Source organism: Paramisgurnus dabryanus, chromosome 15 (genome assembly GCF_030506205.2).
Source record: "Paramisgurnus dabryanus chromosome 15, PD_genome_1.1, whole genome shotgun sequence".
Taxonomy (NCBI): Eukaryota; Metazoa; Chordata; class Actinopteri; order Cypriniformes; family Cobitidae; genus Paramisgurnus; species Paramisgurnus dabryanus.
The window spans coordinates 4141061-4158672 of NC_133351.1; the positions used below are offsets into that span (position 1 = coordinate 4141061).

General features: G+C 37.2%; 1 protein-coding gene and 1 long non-coding RNA gene across 3 annotated transcripts; one reads left to right on the forward strand and one right to left on the reverse strand.

Annotated features, from left to right (window-relative positions):
* Positions 1-168: 168 nt before the first annotated feature.
* On the reverse strand, positions 169-12496 carry LOC135733554 (keratin, type I cytoskeletal 18). Of its 2 annotated transcripts, XM_065252293.2 has the most exons (8): positions 11915-12496; positions 11092-11174; positions 10809-10965; positions 8436-8600; positions 8022-8147; positions 7634-7872; positions 2499-2533; positions 169-685 (listed from the first exon to the last, which is right to left on the reverse strand). In XM_065252293.2, the coding sequence occupies exons 1-8, from the start codon at positions 12263-12265 to the stop codon at positions 471-473; spliced, it is 1371 nt and encodes a 456-aa protein (XP_065108365.1). In that variant the 5' UTR covers positions 12266-12496; the 3' UTR covers positions 169-470. The 2 variants fall into 2 exon arrangements, with proteins under 2 accessions (XP_065108365.1, XP_065108366.1); XM_065252294.2 differs by lacking the exon at positions 2499-2533 and having other exon boundaries at positions 536-685; positions 11915-12313.
* A 235-nt stretch (positions 12497-12731) lies between these two features.
* Positions 12732-14167, forward strand: LOC135733555 (uncharacterized). Its single transcript, XR_010526975.1, has 2 exons — positions 12732-12995; positions 13433-14167. It is a non-coding gene; the product is annotated as an uncharacterized lncRNA (long non-coding RNA).
* The last annotated feature ends 3445 nt before the right edge of the window (positions 14168-17612 follow it).

The window sequence follows — 17612 nt, forward strand, 5'->3', positions numbered from 1 at the left end:
AAGAGTTTTATATAAGTTAAATTCAATTTAAAAGCCATGCAGTATTGTGATTTTTACACACAGCATAAAGTGGCTTTACTAAATGCCTCTCTGCCAGATAATGTGAGCAAAATATAAGATTATATTTCAGTTAGCGTGGGTTGATGATATAAAAACACTGACCCAAAATTTGGTTTATTATGTTTTAATGTGGCACAGAAGTTTGATATATCGGTTACAGTCTTCACAAAAAAAAGAAAACAAGCAAGAACACCCTTATTAAAATTAACCATGTTTTTTTGTATTAAACCATTATGTTCTGATAACTATTAGCAAAACCATGGTTTTACTACAGTAAGCATGTTTTTTTGTTTTTAGTTTAACTGTAGTACAGCCATGGTTAATTTTCTTAAGGGAGTAAACCAAGAAATATGCAGGCGAATTTGCACTTTGTTACTAAACCAAGAAATATAGCAGGTTGTTGTAGACGATCACTCGTTTTGCTCCACGGCATCATAAGGAGCCTCATCCTCTTTTTGCTCAGCAGGAACGTCCCCATCTTCCTCCACTACCTCCTCTTCCTCCACATCACCGTCCTGCTGGTTCAGATGAGATGTATTTTGCTCGTGTTCGCTCTGAGTGACCACCTCTTCATCCTCCTCTTGGCGGATGATGATAGTTTGCTTAAGAACTTCAGGAGGAGGAGCTGGAGACAGAAAACATGTTGGAGTTTAGAGTCGGTCTTTAATAAACTACAGACCGTTAAAATACTGCAAAACATTAAAAGCTGTTACAAGCAAACAAGGTTGTGATTTTTTTATGTTAAATCTCAACACATAGCTGCGTTAATAAGCTTACACTGCAAAAAAATTATTTTTAAGAAAATAAATTATTGGTATTTTTGTATTATTTTGACTAAAATTATCTAAAAATTCTTAAATTAAGATGTTTTTTCTTGATGAGCAAAACAACCTAAGAAAATAAGTCTAGTTTAAAGACCAAAAATATCAAATTAAAGTGATTTTGTGCATAAAACAAGCAAAAAAAATCTGCCAATGGGGTAAGAAATGTTTTCTTGAATTTAGTGTTTAAGAAAAATGTTCACGTTTTTTTTTTTTCGCTTACCCCATTGGCAGATTTTTTTGCTTGTTTTATGCACAAAATCACTTAAATTTGATATTTTTGGTTTAAAAACTAGACTTATTTTCTTGGGTCGTTCTGCTCAACAAGAAAAAGCATCTTGATTTAAACATTTTTAGATATTTTTACTTAAAATAAGACAAAAATACTAAGAATTTTTTTTCTGGAAAATATTTTTTTGCAGTGTAGGGAATGCAATATTTTAATCATATGGGTCGTTCTATAAAAAGGTGCTTTTTTGTAAGATTTCAAATATTTACGTGTGTTTAACTCTTAATAAATTACACTGTGCTGTCTAAACTCAATTTTAAAGGGCACATATTATGACAATTTTTACAAGATGTAAAATAAGTCACAGGTCTGCCTTGAATGTGCCTGTGAAGTTTCAGCTCAAAATACCCCACGGATAATTTGTAGCATGTATCCAGTAGCATGTCCAAAATGAAAATGGTATCTTTATCCGCATTAGCGCTACAACATGCTAACAAACACATTTAGAAAGCTTTTGGGTAAAATTAACTAGGCAGTCGTTGGCAGTGGGCGGGCTTTATCAGTGTGATGTCACATTAACAAGATAATCAAAACAGCATGTTTAAAGAGACAGCTTTGGTTTAATGGCGATTTTTGATTGAAGGGTTGTTGTGTTTACGCACTGCCAACACACATTTATGTCTAAACACCTTGTACACTGCAAAAAAAAAAAAAAGATTTTCAAGAAAAAAAATTCTTAGTATTTTTGTCTTATATAAGTCTAGTTTTTAGACCAAAAAAAATCAGATTTTGTGCATAAAACAAGCAAAAAAATCTGCCAATGGGGTAAGCAAATTTTTCTTGAATTTAATTTCACAATTTTTTTGCTTACGCCATTGGCAGATTTTTGTGCTCTTATGCACAAAATCACTTAAATTGTACATTTTTGGTAAAAAAAAAAAAACTAGACTTATTTTGTTGGATCATTTTGCTCATCAAGAAAAAGCATCTTAATTTAAGAATTTTAGATATTTTTACTGAAAACAAGTCAAAAATACTAAGAATTTTTTTTTTCTTGAAAATAATTTTTTGCAGTGTAAAAGTTGATATTGCATAATATTTGCCTTTTAATGTTTTGGTGACCACAGGACAGCTAAAATCTAGATGTCAATCGGCACCTTATAGGACGACCCATTTCATTATTACATCATAGACATGATATTAGTTTAGCAGAAATTATTGTAGGAAATATGAATTGATTAATGTATATCTGAGGTCCAGGCAGGATTATTTACTCCTCTTTCAGTGCGGTGAGAAATAAGGTTTAGTAAAATTAGTATTAGTATCAGGGCAGGCTGGATCAAGGTTAGGCAAGCGTGATTGACGAAACCTAAAATCACAGCACTCACCTGCATACAACGCCTGCTCTAAAGAAAAATCCACTCTGTGGATGGGAAGAAAAAACATGAGAGTGGAACAGATGAAGTCAATGTGGGTGAAAGCAGTTTTTAGGGTTATGAAAGGATGTAACATTGGAGGGGGACATGTAAATCTGTCATTGAAGTGTCCTGCCACTGGTGTCCTGTTCACAAGGGGTTGATCAATAACGATCAACCTCTTGTGAACAGGACACCAGTGGCGGCCGGTGACTCGCTCGATGCGAAGTTGTCACAACAAGTATGTAACCCGTCATGTGTGTGGTTTCTAATTTCAAAATATGTGTTCGGTGCATCGAGTGATCCTCTGTGCATCACGTATCTTGTCAAAATCCCTTCTGCAGACGTATTTTAAGGGTTTATGATAAAAGAGACGCTCGCGTTTGCCAGATACTCGCATAATCTCATGAGTAATCAGAGTTTAGTGTTAAGGGAGTGTCTTGGGAGTATTTTGTGAACGTGAGCGTCTCTTTTATAATAAACGGTTTTGACACGTGTGCAGCAGGCACTTATTTTGACAAAACACGCGATGCACATGGTTTACATGACGCAACAAACACATATTTTGAAAACAAGAGCAACACACATGAAACTCTGACACATCTACCTCAGTGTCGGCTCTGTTTACTTGGAGCCTGCAATTAGAAGAACAGATGCATGCTGGGACATGTTCTGGAACAATCCTGTGGGAGTTTGTGTCATGCATTTGTTGCTATAGACGGGAAAGATATGCCTTGTGTGTGTGTGGTCAGCTCACAGGGGAAATCTGTGAAGTAAATGATGTTGCTCAGGAGGTTTCTCAGTTGTGTTTCATTGAACTTAATCTGAGATGTTAATTTTAAAATAGCAGCAAATGAGACAATTTTTTAAATACATTAAGAGTTGGGGATGTAAAATAATGTAGATTGTATAGGGAAAATATTTTGGGTTTGGGTTCATCAGTGTTTCCTCTAGGATTTTTTTCAGCTGTGGCGGCAGGGGGCGCCCATGATGATTATAAATGTAAAAAAAAAATTAATGTAGAATATAGGCTACAGTAAACTAACATGTATTTTTTTATAATTTTCACGCTGTCATTTACTTTTCCTTATATTTATAGCATATTGCTTTTCTATGTTTGATCTAAACTGTATTTTCTTAAAAAAACGTTACACAGCTGCGTAAGTAGTTTGGATATTTCATTGTAGTTTTAATGTAGTGTGCATTGCAAGTTCGTCCTCGTGTTTAGCGTACAGAGCTGTTACAAAGTCATGCAGTCCTGTTTGATAATCCGCACCGCTGTGATTGACAGAACAACCGACCAGTTATCCGACATCAGCAGCAATTTTATTTCACACCCGTACCATTTGACATAAAGACTGTGACCCCGAGCCGGTCACACCGCAAATCGCGCAGTTAAATATAAACCTTTACCGGTCTTCAGACAGATCTTAAACACAAATAAGCACGGGTCATTTAAAAACGAGTCGAATTTTGGTCTTGGATGTTAGACCCGCATTTAATCTTGTCTATTGAGTCCCGACCTGCATCTACAACACAAATGACACGCGAATAGCCTATTACACCCGTTAGATCAAATATTATGCGGTTCACCCGCGGGTACCCCGACCCTGCTGTTTCGTCTGAAAACAGATAAAACAGTCTCACCGTCTGCCTCAAGTTTCTATTACCAACGTTCTTCTCTTCCACGGGAATAATGTAAGTTTCCTTACAAACAGATTTGACTATTAATGTCTTGCAGTCGCATATAAGTAGTATTCAGTATTTAGCCTTTTGTTTTTGGACAAATATCTTATCATTTAATGTGAAACTTTGTGAGTGTCGATCTAAAGCACAGACGATTGACTGACAGCTGAGCGCTCAGCAGTGCGCTGCGCTTATAGCCTACAGTATACTGAATAACTAATGGCCAGATAAGTTGATAATATGAGTACAGTGATTCCAAATGAATGTCCAAAAACTCGTAATATGTTAAATCAAAAGTTTAATTATGTCTTTTCTCGCAGCCCTGCGCTGTGTTGGTGTAGATATGCGCCGGTGAACATCATATGCGTGATGACCTTGCAGCTTAAATCACCCTAAATTTATAGTCATAAAGATAAAAGTAAAACAACATTCGCAACTTCAAATGATGTATTTTTATTTTTGTAAACTCACAATAAGGAGAAAACCTTGTGCTTATTTATAATCATTAAAAACATGACGTGCTTTCTGCTGGTTTGGTTTTAGAGCGCGTCACAAAAAAAGAACAGAAACTCAAATACTTTTTTATTCGTTTTGTCAATTTAATAATTATTTAAGTGCAACATATTTCGTATAGGCTTATTTATTTTATTATTATTTCTCAAAACAGAAACGTAGCTTAATAATCCTCTGTTGATTTAAATCTATTTGTGCATGAAACTAAACCCATGGAGGAAATTATGATATTTTAGGAGATTTATTTATAAATGAGTGAACAACGCAAATCCAGAAAGGAATTTATTTCAAGACAGCCAGTCTCGCAGTAGCTTTTTTGCGAGCTCCCGCTGTGGGTTTTGTCTAGAAGGGATACAGCAAAAGCCGAAAAGTTACGGATTAGATTTGGAGGTAGGATTATTAGGATGAAAACAGCGGTTCTGGCTAAATTAGATACAAATACATCCTACAATCGTGTGAAATTTTGTGTTTAGAGTTGGGTTTGGTTAAAGGATTAGGATAAAACAGTGCTCATCCAACGAGATTTCGTTTGCTGTATCCCTTCTATCCACAACCGCAGGCGTGGCGGGGATGTTTTATGAGTGGCGGGCCGCCACGGTTGAATGTATATAGCGGAAACACTGGGTTCATATTAAAATCTTCAATAATAATTTGACTATTGATTACAGACTTGGCAAATCTGAGGCTCAGTTTGTGGCATTGTTGAGATCTCCTCTGAAACTCTAATGGAGATATTTGTGAGATTTCTTGGTTTTTTTCTTAAAATAAATATCTGAGTCAGGAGATTTAAGCAAACGTTTCCACTTGCTCTACATTTAATCTCATTGATGTCTAGTAGAAATAATTGAGATATTAAAAGGCATATTTCACAAGATTTAAAATAAATCTTTGGTGTCCCCAGAGTATGTATGTGAAGTTTTAGCTGAAAATACCATATAGATAAAATTGCCACTTTGTTGGTGCGAGCAAAAATGCAAATGAGCTCATCACTGCACTACATGACAGTGTCGTGGTTGGATAGTGTAGATTAAGGGGCGGTATTATCCCCTTCTGACATCACAAGGGGAGTCAAATTTCAATGATCTATTTGCTTGTGAAAAATAAGTAACTGGGTTGATCTTTTTCTTAAAAATGTAAAAAGTCAGATTTTCATGAAATGTCCTCTTTGAAGAGATCTTATCTATGATTTATTCATTTATTTCCTAACTTTTTATATTTTAAAAAATACTTTTCCATTACAGTAAAACTTAACTCTTTCCCCGCCATTGACGAGTTAACTCGAGTTAACTCGTCAATTAAGAGAAAACGCTTCCCTGCCAATAATGAGTTTTTCCTGGCAAACAGTATTTCCACTTTTGTCCACCAGGTGGCGCTCTAACCCAACTTATAAAACCTGGAAGTATTCCCTAAGGGCAAACAGTTCAAACTCTGTATATTTCGATCATAACTCTGAATCTGATCTCTAGCTAAATTCCTTCACAAAAACGCAATTATTTCAGCTTTTTGCTCAAAATTTTGAATTTTTTAAGAAACCTACCCATATTTAAAAGGTATAAAAAGATGAAACTTTGTTTATATATTTAAAGGGGACATATCACAAAAATTTTCCTTTTCCATGTTTAAGTGCTATATCAACCTAGAAAATGTGAAAAAGATTAACCCAGTAACTTAGTTTTGGCAAACCATTCTCTGCGAGCATGTGAAAAAATAGGTCATTGAAATTTGACTCCCCCTGTGATGTTAGAAGGGGATAATACCACCCCTAAATCTGCACTATCCAACCACGGCACTGCCCTTTACTGCAGAGATCAGCTCATTTGCATTTTAAAGGACACACCCAAAACGGCACATTTATGCTCACACCTACAAAGTGGCAATTTTAACATGCTATAATAAATTATCTGTATCGTATTTTGAGCTAAATTTTACGTACATACCCTGGGAAACCAAAGACTTATTTGACATTTAAAAAAAATCTTGTTAAATGCCCCCTTTAAAGAAGAACATTTTCTAGAAGGCTTGTGATTATCATAAAAAATGCTGGTGGGGAAAGAGTTAATAAACAAGAAGAAAGGCTTCATCTGAAATACTGATGGTCTATGGTATTGGCAGCAAAGCTTGTTATAAGTTATTTGACTTTATTACACGGCTCTTTGGAATGCTTGTTTCTGATTGGTCAGTTGAGACATTTGCAGGTTCGTTCTTTTCAAATAATAACCGCTCCAAAATAATAACGCATAGCCGGACTACTTGCACGATTTAAATCGCTCCGCGCCAATAAAGATCAATAATGATTACTGTCTGTTTGGCGCCATCTTGTGACAAACACTGGACAACCACGACAAGACACAGAGAGCTTACTGAGACTGAACTTGACAAAATAGAGCATGACAGCTACGAAGCCAACACACAAAAAAATACAGAATGGGCATTAAAACTTCTCAAAGACTGGCTAAAAGAGAAAAAATGGAGACAGACAAGTATGAAGCAGAGGATCTTAATAAGGTATTACGATAATTTTATGCATCTGTGCAAAGTTTCGCGGAAGGATAAAAATGTTAATTTAAAACAAATATGCCAATAAAATGTTTCAAATTCATATTCATGTCCAGTTTTTTTTTCTTATGTGGCAAGTAGCCGTGTAATAAGCGGGATAATGTAGAGGCAGCCGGTAGTTATTGGGAAATAAGCCCCTTCAGTGTGATACAAGACCCTCCGCTTCGCGTCGGGTCCTGATCACACTGTCGGGGCTTATTTCCCAATAACTACCGGCTGCCTCTACATTATCCCTTACTTCAATCGTGTTCATTTATAGTTGATCCTGGCAAGGGGTGGAAGTTTTTGTTGTTTATTGGCCCAGAATTTGTTTTTGCAATAGGTGAAAAATTCATCATCTCTCCTTCACCTACCTGTTGTTGTCTCTCGTGTCCTCACCAGTACCTTCCATGAGGTGGTGATAGGTGTCGATCTCTGCCTCAAGTTTCATCTTGATGTTAAGCAGGGCCTCATAGTCAGCGGTCTGACGCTCCACCTGAGCTCGCACCTGCCCCAGTTCTCCCTCCAGCTGCATAATTCGACCATTGTGCCCACTGACTTCTTGATTGTAACGTGCTTCTGTCTCACGCAACGTATCTTCCAGAGATCGAATCTGCAAATAGAATTTATTCATTGACCCTTAAAAAATAATAATATGTTCCTGGAGCTCAACACACGTACTGATGCCAACAGTTTGGTGAGTCGCAGTTTTAGGAAAATGATTTGATAAAGCAAATGACATATCTTATTTGTGTACGGTACCATGTTATGCAAAGTCTGCAGGTCAATTTCAAGAGACTGCATTTGTCTGCGCAGTTCATTCAGCTCTGTCCGTCCCATCTGCAGAGCTTCTGTGTTCTGAGTCACTTCAGCTGCAATGTTGTCAAACTGAATAAAGAAGACATTTAGGGCAGGTTTAGGGTGAAGACTATACAGACATGATCATCTATTATCACCAACAGGGTTAACTATTAAAATAACTATTTTGGGGTGGTGCTGGAGCCCTTTCTGACCCAAGCTGTGTGGAACATTACCCAGCTTTTTGAAAAGTGTATAATTTGTGCCAAGAAAAATTCATTCGACACAAAAGTATCTTTAGGAAAGTGCCATATAATCATCTGTAAAGTCAAAAAGGCTGGAGGAGGTGACAAAGAGATGCCTGTCGTCCCTACTAACCTTCTTTTGATACCAAGCTTCAGTTTCCTCCTGGCTCTTCTGCGCAGCTTTCTCGTACTGTGTACGGATGTTGCCGATGATTTCATTGAGGTCTGGACTGTTTTTAGTGTCCATATGCACATTGACTTGAGACTCACTGATCTGGTTTCTCAGGTTGGCTACATCCTGTAAGATAAAATGATGACTTTATTTACACTGAGTGTAGTAACTGATTATAGCTAGACAAAGTAACTCCTGCCCCAGGGCATAAAATACTAGGAAGGGTGGGTAGGTCTATTGACAATGTTCAATGTTACTTTAAAGGGACTCTCCACTTTTTTTGAAAATATGCTCATTTTCCAGCTCCCCTAGAGTTAAACATTTGAATCTTACCGTTTTGGAATCCATTCAGCTGATTTCCGAGTATGGCGCTAGCACTTTTAGCATAGCTTAGCATAATCCATTGAATCTGATTAGACCATTAGCATCGCGCAAAAAAATAACCAAAGAGTTTTGATATTTTTCCTAACTTGACTCTTCTGTAGTTACATCGTGTATTAAGAATGACGGAAAATTAAAGTTGCAATTTTCTAGGCAGATATGCTAGGAACTATACTCTCATTCTGGCGTAATAATCAACGACTTTGCTGCTGTAACATGGCTGCAGCAGGCGTAGTGATATTACTCACTGCCTGAAAATAGTCCCGTTGGTTACTTTCAATAGCAGGGGACTATTTTCAGGCGGTGTGTAATATCACTTCGCCTGCTGCAGCCATGTCACAGCAGCAAAGTCCTTGATTATTACGCCAGAATGAGAGTATAGTTCCTAGCCATATCGGCCTAGAAAATAGCAACTTTTAATTTTCTGTCTGTCTTCGTACACGATATAACTACAGAAGAGTCAAGTTTTAAATAGGAAAAATATCAAAACTCTTTTGTTATTTTTTAGCACGATGCTAATGGTCTAATCAGATTCAATGGATTATGCTAAGCTATGCTAAAAGTGCTAGCGCCAGACCCGGAGATCAGCTAAATGGATTCCAAAACGATAAGATTCAAACGTTTAACTCTAGGGGAGCTGAAAAATTAGCGTATTTTCAAAAAAAGTGGAATGTCCCTTTAAGGAAAGTCTTCACTTTCCAGACAACATACGATTCCAGGCCGGATCTGGCCCAGAGTCGTCTGCTGTCTGGTTTGGGAGGCCATATTTGCACCTCTGGGGAGTCATAAAAGACCAAGTCCTGTCTACTTAAATGGGAGAGATCATTTGCCGAAGTCAAAACAAAACACTTTAAATTTCACATCAATTGTACAATAACTTTTGTTTTTTTAAGCTTCAATTGCACTAAATTACACTTCCAGGTTCAGATCCTATAAATTTGGTAGTGCTTCCCAACTGTATGTGATGTAATGGTCTCAGGGTGTCACTTTAAGACTAAAATATGTCCTGTTCATTATTCCCAAACCACAATTTGGTTGCAGTAGCCACACCCCCTGAGTCTTTAATAATTAATGATTGGTTCTTTTTACTTCAAGGTGGTCTGACTTCACTACAGCGTCCATTTTGGCTAAATGGGATACGTACAAATTTCGTGAAATGTTGGATTTAGGGTTAGGTTTGGGAGTAAGATTACCATGACAACAGTGGTTCTGGCTAAATGGGATACAGCTATGGCCTAATTCCCGTGAAATGTTGAGTTTAGGGTTAGGTTTTGGGGTAAGATAAGGATGAAAACGGTAAAGATTTCACAAAATTTTGGCCAAAGCTGTATCCCTTCTAGCCACAACCATATTGACCAAACGTTGCACTTTTCCGCTTTCACACTAATAGACCTGCAGCATAATGTTTATATATAATCTTTGCAGCCATTCAAACAACGCCATTATCAGGGATTGCCCACATCTTCATCAGCATTGGATCTGTAAGTATTTTTTTATAAACCAAAAGTTATAAACCATGGATGAAACCAAGATGGATACGCTCAAACTTGAGTGGAAATCAGCAAAAAGACCAAGAATAAGCTTTGGGTGCATATTAGTAACTCAAAGGAAGGGTTTCTGTACAAAAGAGTGTAAATGCGGGGTCGTTCTCGGGGATTATTAGTTCTGTAGCATAGTTTGACTTTTAAACATGACAAATATTTGTGTGGCTTCTGCTGTAGTATAGTCTTTCATCACTTGACACCTTGGGGCTCATTGTAGATTTGTCTTGAAAGGTGTGTTATCTCTTTCTCTATGATTAAAGTGAATGAGATTTTTGTGCTCTGTTTATTGCAACCTGTGTCTACAAGACTGCCTTAAAGAAACATACAAAACAAGCACCTTGACCACATACACGCACGCTTGAAGCGTTAAGGTTTCATCAAAGATAAGTTGTGTATTGAAGGTGTGTACCTCCTCATGGCTTTTCTTGAGAAAGGCGAGCTCTTCCCTCATAAATTCGATCTGGCCCTCCAGTTGCATGCGGCTCATGTAAGTGTCGTCCAGCATCTTGCGCAGACGTGCGAGATCCTGCTCCACCCCTTGCCGCATGGCTTGCTCTGACTCAAACCTGCCCCGAGGAAACCGTTTTTATTTACATGAATAAACTACAGGACATACATCATATCATATTACAGCACAGTGTGCTTCGTCGGCTGCCTCTTTGACAAAAGATCAAGATAAGCGTTTGCCTTACTTGACTTTGAAATCGTCAGCAGCCAGTCGGCCATTATCTATCTGCAGAATAAGTCGGGCATTGTCCATGGTCATTTCCTGGATCTGAAGAATAGATTGTCTTAATACATCAAATATCATTTTTGCACAATTTTTTTTTAATCTTAAAATGAACTTTATTTATATAAATTCTCACTTGGCTTTTTTTATTTATTTTTTTTAATGATAATTTTCTTTAAAGGGACAGTTCGCCCCAAAATTTAAATGCACGTTTATCATCATGCTGTTTAAAACCTTTATGATTTATTTTATTCCTTCGAACACAAAAGAAGATATTTTCATTTATTATAGTCACCATGCATGGCACCCATTGACTTTAATAGTATATTCTTCCTACTATGAAAGTCAAAGGAGGTCAACTGTGTAGTTTATCAAAATATCTGTAAAATAAGGGTAAATAAACAATGACATTATTTAAATTTTAGCGTGAACTGTCCCTTTAAATGGTTTTACTATATGTTTGTAACATCACTGTCTGTCTGGCATGGTCACACTTGTAAAACATGAATAAATGAAACATTTGCATTGAAGTTTGCAGGTGGCTGCCCACAATACAAGATGTTTTTTCAATTTCCATTAAAGTTTAACTCAGGACACACTTGACTTTAAAGGCTTTTGACCTTCAATTGCTTAAAATGAACATTTCTCAGAAGATTAATTTTTTTTAAACCAAATGTTTATATACTAATATAGCATAAAGACTAAGCAGGTGTGTTCAAGCATTGATCGTCCATTATGATAAAATCAACGAATGAAAGGTCTAACAAAAGCTTGTATTTGCTCACCTGGTTTCTCAGATCAGCAATGGTTTTCTCGTAACCGCTCCAGTCCTTGCCCGTCTCATTGCTTTTTCTCATCAGAGCCTCTTTGATTTGCTCCTCCAGGTTGTTGTTGGACTCCTCCAGGAGTTTCACCTTGGACAGGTACCCAGCTAGACGGTCATTCAAACCCCTCATAGTCTCCTTATCATCCATTTGGCCGACGGTGCTGTTGTTTATGGTCGCGTATGAACGCATTGAGTTGGCCATGTTACCTATAGCTGCAGATGAAATAGCCCCAAACAAATTTCCCCTTTGACCCAAGCTTCCAGACAGACTGGAGCTGGAAAAACTCCTGGGGGAACTCCTGAATGACATGATGAAGATGAGTTGGTTCTCTTACCTGTAACAGAAAAGTGTGTGGGGCTGGAGACAGGGAGGGTTTATATATGACCCTTCAGCTCAGTCTAAACTCTGATTGGTCTGTAGTATGTAAGTCTACACCTGTAGGACCTCTCTCATTTGCTTACAAAATCCCAGAGAGGAGCACAAAATAAACAAGGACATGGGACTAGTAGAGTAGGCTGTTTTATTGACATGCCCAAGGTGATTCACACAATGGTTGCATGCTAAAAGTAAAATGTGAAGTAAATAAGTAGCAGTCTAAGGAAGGAAAGATATAGGCTAAGTAGGGTCCAAAAGTCTGTTTTGCATTTTGCACTTTAATATTTTTTTTATACTTTTAACTGTAATTTTAGAATGACCCATTTTGCTTTAATGGCAGATGGCATGGGCAAGTTATTTTGAGTATACTTTGAAAAAACATGTTGCATGCATGTAATAATATTCACCTTATTTTTCACGACAACAAGGGCGGCGCCATTTCGCTCATTTTGTCAACGTTCTTCCGGCCGCATAGACGATGAGCAGCTGAGGCAGTGACTGAAGGCGACGTGTTAAGCTTAAAAAGCTCACTCGAGCGCCTTTATGTTTCTTTCTTACCAATTTTAAGCCAACTGAGGAACACCCTTATCCCAAATAATGGTTCGACTACGATGTTCCGGTAACTTTAAACCACGCCTGGTGTTGAAAAGGTGGCCAGTTTCAGGTAAGCTATCTTAGCTAACTTTGTGCTCGTTCGCCTAAAGTTAGATTTGTGATGTCCGTTCTACAAATACACTTAAGATCAGTAATGTTAGTTTATAAAATGCAAAAATATATTTTTATATTTACGATAGTACAACGAGATATTATAGTACATTGCATTCTTATAGTAGCCCACGTGATTCCTACAAGTTACTGAGATTTCAGATGCTAGAATGTCAGTTCATTTCTCATTCAGATATTGATAATGACATATTAAACAACTTATTATTTAACACTGAAGTTAAAGGTTGTGTGTATAATGTTTTTGTCTCTTTTTAATGCATCTCTCTTACACACTGTTCTGTTTAAGTATGGGTGCCATTTATATATTAATTCTCATGATGCAAGTTTCTTTTAAATACTAACATAAAAATATTTATGGTTATATTGTTTTCACAGATGCATTGATGTTTAGTGATGCAGTGGACAACTGTGAGGATGATACAATCAACATGTTCCTAAACTGTGATGCAGAAACACAATGGGAGCATCTATCCGTCTCTGACCACAACTACACTTTAAAATCACAACTCAACCTGAAGCATACATCTGATATGGGAAAACAATGGTGCGGTTTCCCGGACAGGGCTTATCCTGGTCCCAGGCTAAAATGCATATTTGAGCTACAATAATTTAAAAACACCTTTTACTGACATACCTCAACATATATTAGTGCCATTGTTTTGTCACAAGATGCGCACCATTTTTGTTTTTTTGTAGGATTTGTTTGTAAAAACTAAAATGTCCTAATATAATTAAGGCCTAGTCCTGTAAACCCTGTCCGAGAAACTGCTTCAATGCTTCTGCTTCATGTGTTGAGCTGGCACAAATGTACATATCTCTGCTGAGAAACAACCATCTTTGGTTCAGCTTTACACAGGGTTGATATTGCATCCATTACACAGTCGCCAAGCACTTTACCAGTACATACACCAACAGCTTCCAGATATACGCTTGGGATCAGCTCTTGATGACTCCGATAAAGCTGTGTCTTAATTTATTGCAGGGTGGTCTTGCTTTACCGGTTGTAAAGTTACATTAAACCTTCATATGTGATCAGATGTCATGCAGTGATATTAAACATTTACAGTGTGATCAGATGTTGTGCATTTATATTAAACATTTACAATGTGATCAGATGTTGTGCATTTATATTAAATCTTTACAATGTGATCAGATGTTGTGCATTTATATTAAATCTTTACAATGTGATCATGTTGTGCATTTATATTAAATCTTTACAATGTGATCATGTTGTGCATTTATATTAAATCTTTACAATGTGATCATGTTGTGCATTTATATTAAATCTTTACAATGTGATCAGCTGTTACCTGTCATGCAGTTATATTAAACATTTACTATGTGATCAGATGTAACCTGCCATGCAGTTATATAAACCTTTACAGTGTGATCAGTTATTATCTGTAAGGAATTTCTTAAACCATATGTAAGCTTTGTAGATTCCACTTAAAAGGATTTTAGTCTCATGATTTGAAGGAATAAGTGTTGGCAAGTTTGCAAATGAATTCTATCATGGTACCACATAAAAACGAAATAGTTATTGGACTGGCTAAGGTGCACATTTGCTATAAAAAAGACGAAATCACTGTGTAAATATTGGTAGACATACTTTTAATAATTTTCAATGCTGCTCCATCAACTCCTGACAGGACGAGGTAATTAAATATGCCAGGTTACTTGCCGCGGCAGTAGCAGTTTTAACATAAAGTGGCATGGCATCTTACGCACAGAAGCCACTGGCACGTGCCACTATGTTTAGTGGCACTTCCGGTTTCCATTGGCTCGTACCAGTGGCTCGTCGAGTGGCACTTCCGGTGTCCAGTGGCTCATACCACTCCGTCTGGTGGCTCGTCGAGTGGCACTTCCGATGTCCAGTGGCTCATACCACTCCGTCTGGTGGCTCGTCGAGTGGCACTTCCGATGTCCAGTGGCTCATACCACTCCGTTTGGTTGCTCGTACACTGACACATGTCAGTAAAACTTAGGTCTGTTTGATTGAGGCATGTGGCACTGAAGTCACCGATCGATCATTACAGATTCGAGCGTAACTTACGCGTGCTGCTGCTTTGTTCATTTAAATGTGACACAATGATTTTGTGTGTCCTTTCTGACTCTGATGTTTCAGGTAACCGAATGCGTAAATTGAGTCGAGAGCTAAATATATCATCTTGACACTCGTTCATAAAGGAATTGTATGATCACAATATTTAAAATGGAAATGCATAATATTTTGGGTGTTTTCATTTAATAAAGCACAGTATTTGTCTGAGCCATGGTCGTGTGAACATTGTGCCTTTTCTTAATATTTAATCAGTTTTTGTAAATCTTTTTTTAAAGTAGTATGCCTAATTTAAGTGAGTCTACTAGATACCCTTTAAATGAAAGACGAGATCGAAGAAAAAAACTGACTCCTTCTTAAAGCATACTGTCGGCAACATTTAGATCCAATGAAATGCATAAAATAAAGGAAAAAACTGTGTTTGATTTAATCATTTGTAAAGTGTTTTGTAAATCTGTTTCGCTTTGAAATAATCCAATTTATTTAAGTAATTACTATCTCATAAATGTTGTGAAATAATAATTTGTTCAAACCCTTATTTCTTATAGACAACAATCTATATAGACTATAGACCGTTTCAGCAGTAACAATATAAACAAGCGGCTGTCACGGTCCGCACGTAACTTCCGGTAAACTCCGCTAAGAATAACTAACAACAAAGTTCTTTAAACGTAGTTTATTTATATGACAAGCAAAAAAACAACACATAGATTACCTAGGAAACCAAAAAATTTGTTATTTTTGACGAGGCATTCGTTCAAGAGATCAGTTTAGTAACTAGTCAGACCATTAAAAAAACGAAACCGGAAGTAAGGTTCGGATCCAGACGTGTATCACGTGCGTCCAATGAAACCGTCTATATAAAATGTAATTTTGAAGGGCACGTGACGTGTCTGCACTGTCAACACCGTGTAAATATCAAGTTGTAAAAAAATAAAATAAATATCAAGTTGTAAAGTATGTAATAGGACATTGTTTTTAAACATAAACATGGTTAGACTGACACCTACTGTTTTGGCGTGCATGTGTGTAAATGCGGTACTTTGCAGAAAAAAAAATATTATAATATTCTGCGAGATTCTTATAAATGACACTTTTTATTAAATACAACACATTGGCACTGGTTACAAATAAAAACATGCCACTCACAGACTACATTTTCACAAATAATACAATTAGAAAATTTATATTTAAAACAATTATACAATATACAATATAGCTCAGACAAATGTTGTGCTTTATTAAATATATAAAATATTTGCCTTCCCATTTTAAATATTTACATTTTTAATACTTAAATTGTGAATTATCATACGATCATCAAGATGTCCTATTTAGCTCTCGATGCATTTCACGCATTCGGTTACCTGAAACACCAGACAGTCAAAAAGGACACACAAAATCAATGCGTCACAATTAAATGAACATAGCAGCAGCACGCGTAAGTTACTCTCGGTTCTGCAATGATCGATCGGTGAATATCAGTGCCACATGCCTCAATCCAACAGACCTAAGTTTTACTGACATGTGTCGGTAGACAAGCCACAAACGGAATGGTATGAGCCACTGGACATCGGAAGTGCCACGAGCCACCACTAAACAGTGACATGAGTCACTGGACACCGGAAGTGCCACTCGACGAGCCACTAAACGGAGTGGCATGAGCCACTGGACACCGGAAGTGCCACTCGACGAGCCACTGGTACGAGCCAAATGAAACCGGAAGTGCCACAAAACGTAGTGGCACGTGCCACTGGCTTCTGTGCGTAAGATGCCATGCCACTTAATGTTAAAACCCCTTCTCTGCCGCGGCCGCTTCATATCGTCTAACCACGAGACGATTGATGGGACAATATAAGACTATCCAATCGTCGTATGAAGTTTTAACCGTGCTCCTAATGTAAAACATTTACAGCAGTAGCGATATTTGTCATTTCACTAAAGTTATAGTGAACTACAAACAATCTTCTAACCACCGAATGCACTGTGCCATATTAGCAGCGGAAGTCGGTTGACAAAATGCGGAAGAGCGAAGAATTAAAAAGGGGCGTGGCGGAATAAGGTGAATATAATACATGAGCTATGGTAAACTACAATTATTGTAGTTGCTGTATTTAGACTAAAATCAGAGGTCAGTTGTGCATATATGGGTTATATCGGGGAAAGCTGGTTAATATGGCTGTATAGAAACTGGTTAGACTGGTTTAAGGTCATCATCTGGTTTTGTCAAGCAGGTGTTGAAAATCCGCCCTTTGTCATCCTGATGTTTGACGTTTGGTACTCTACTCCCTCTAGTGGTAAAATCTGAAATGGCTTTTTTGAATGGGTTTTGGTTAAACGCCTTAAATAACATCTTGGCTTAAAACAAGCCCAAGATATTTTCACGTTTTATTCTACGACATAAAAACATCAATAGTACACCCCACTCGTGACTTTTTAATGCTTTAAAGTGTCTTTAAAAGAGCGGTTGCTACATGGAGGGACTGCAGACACCAG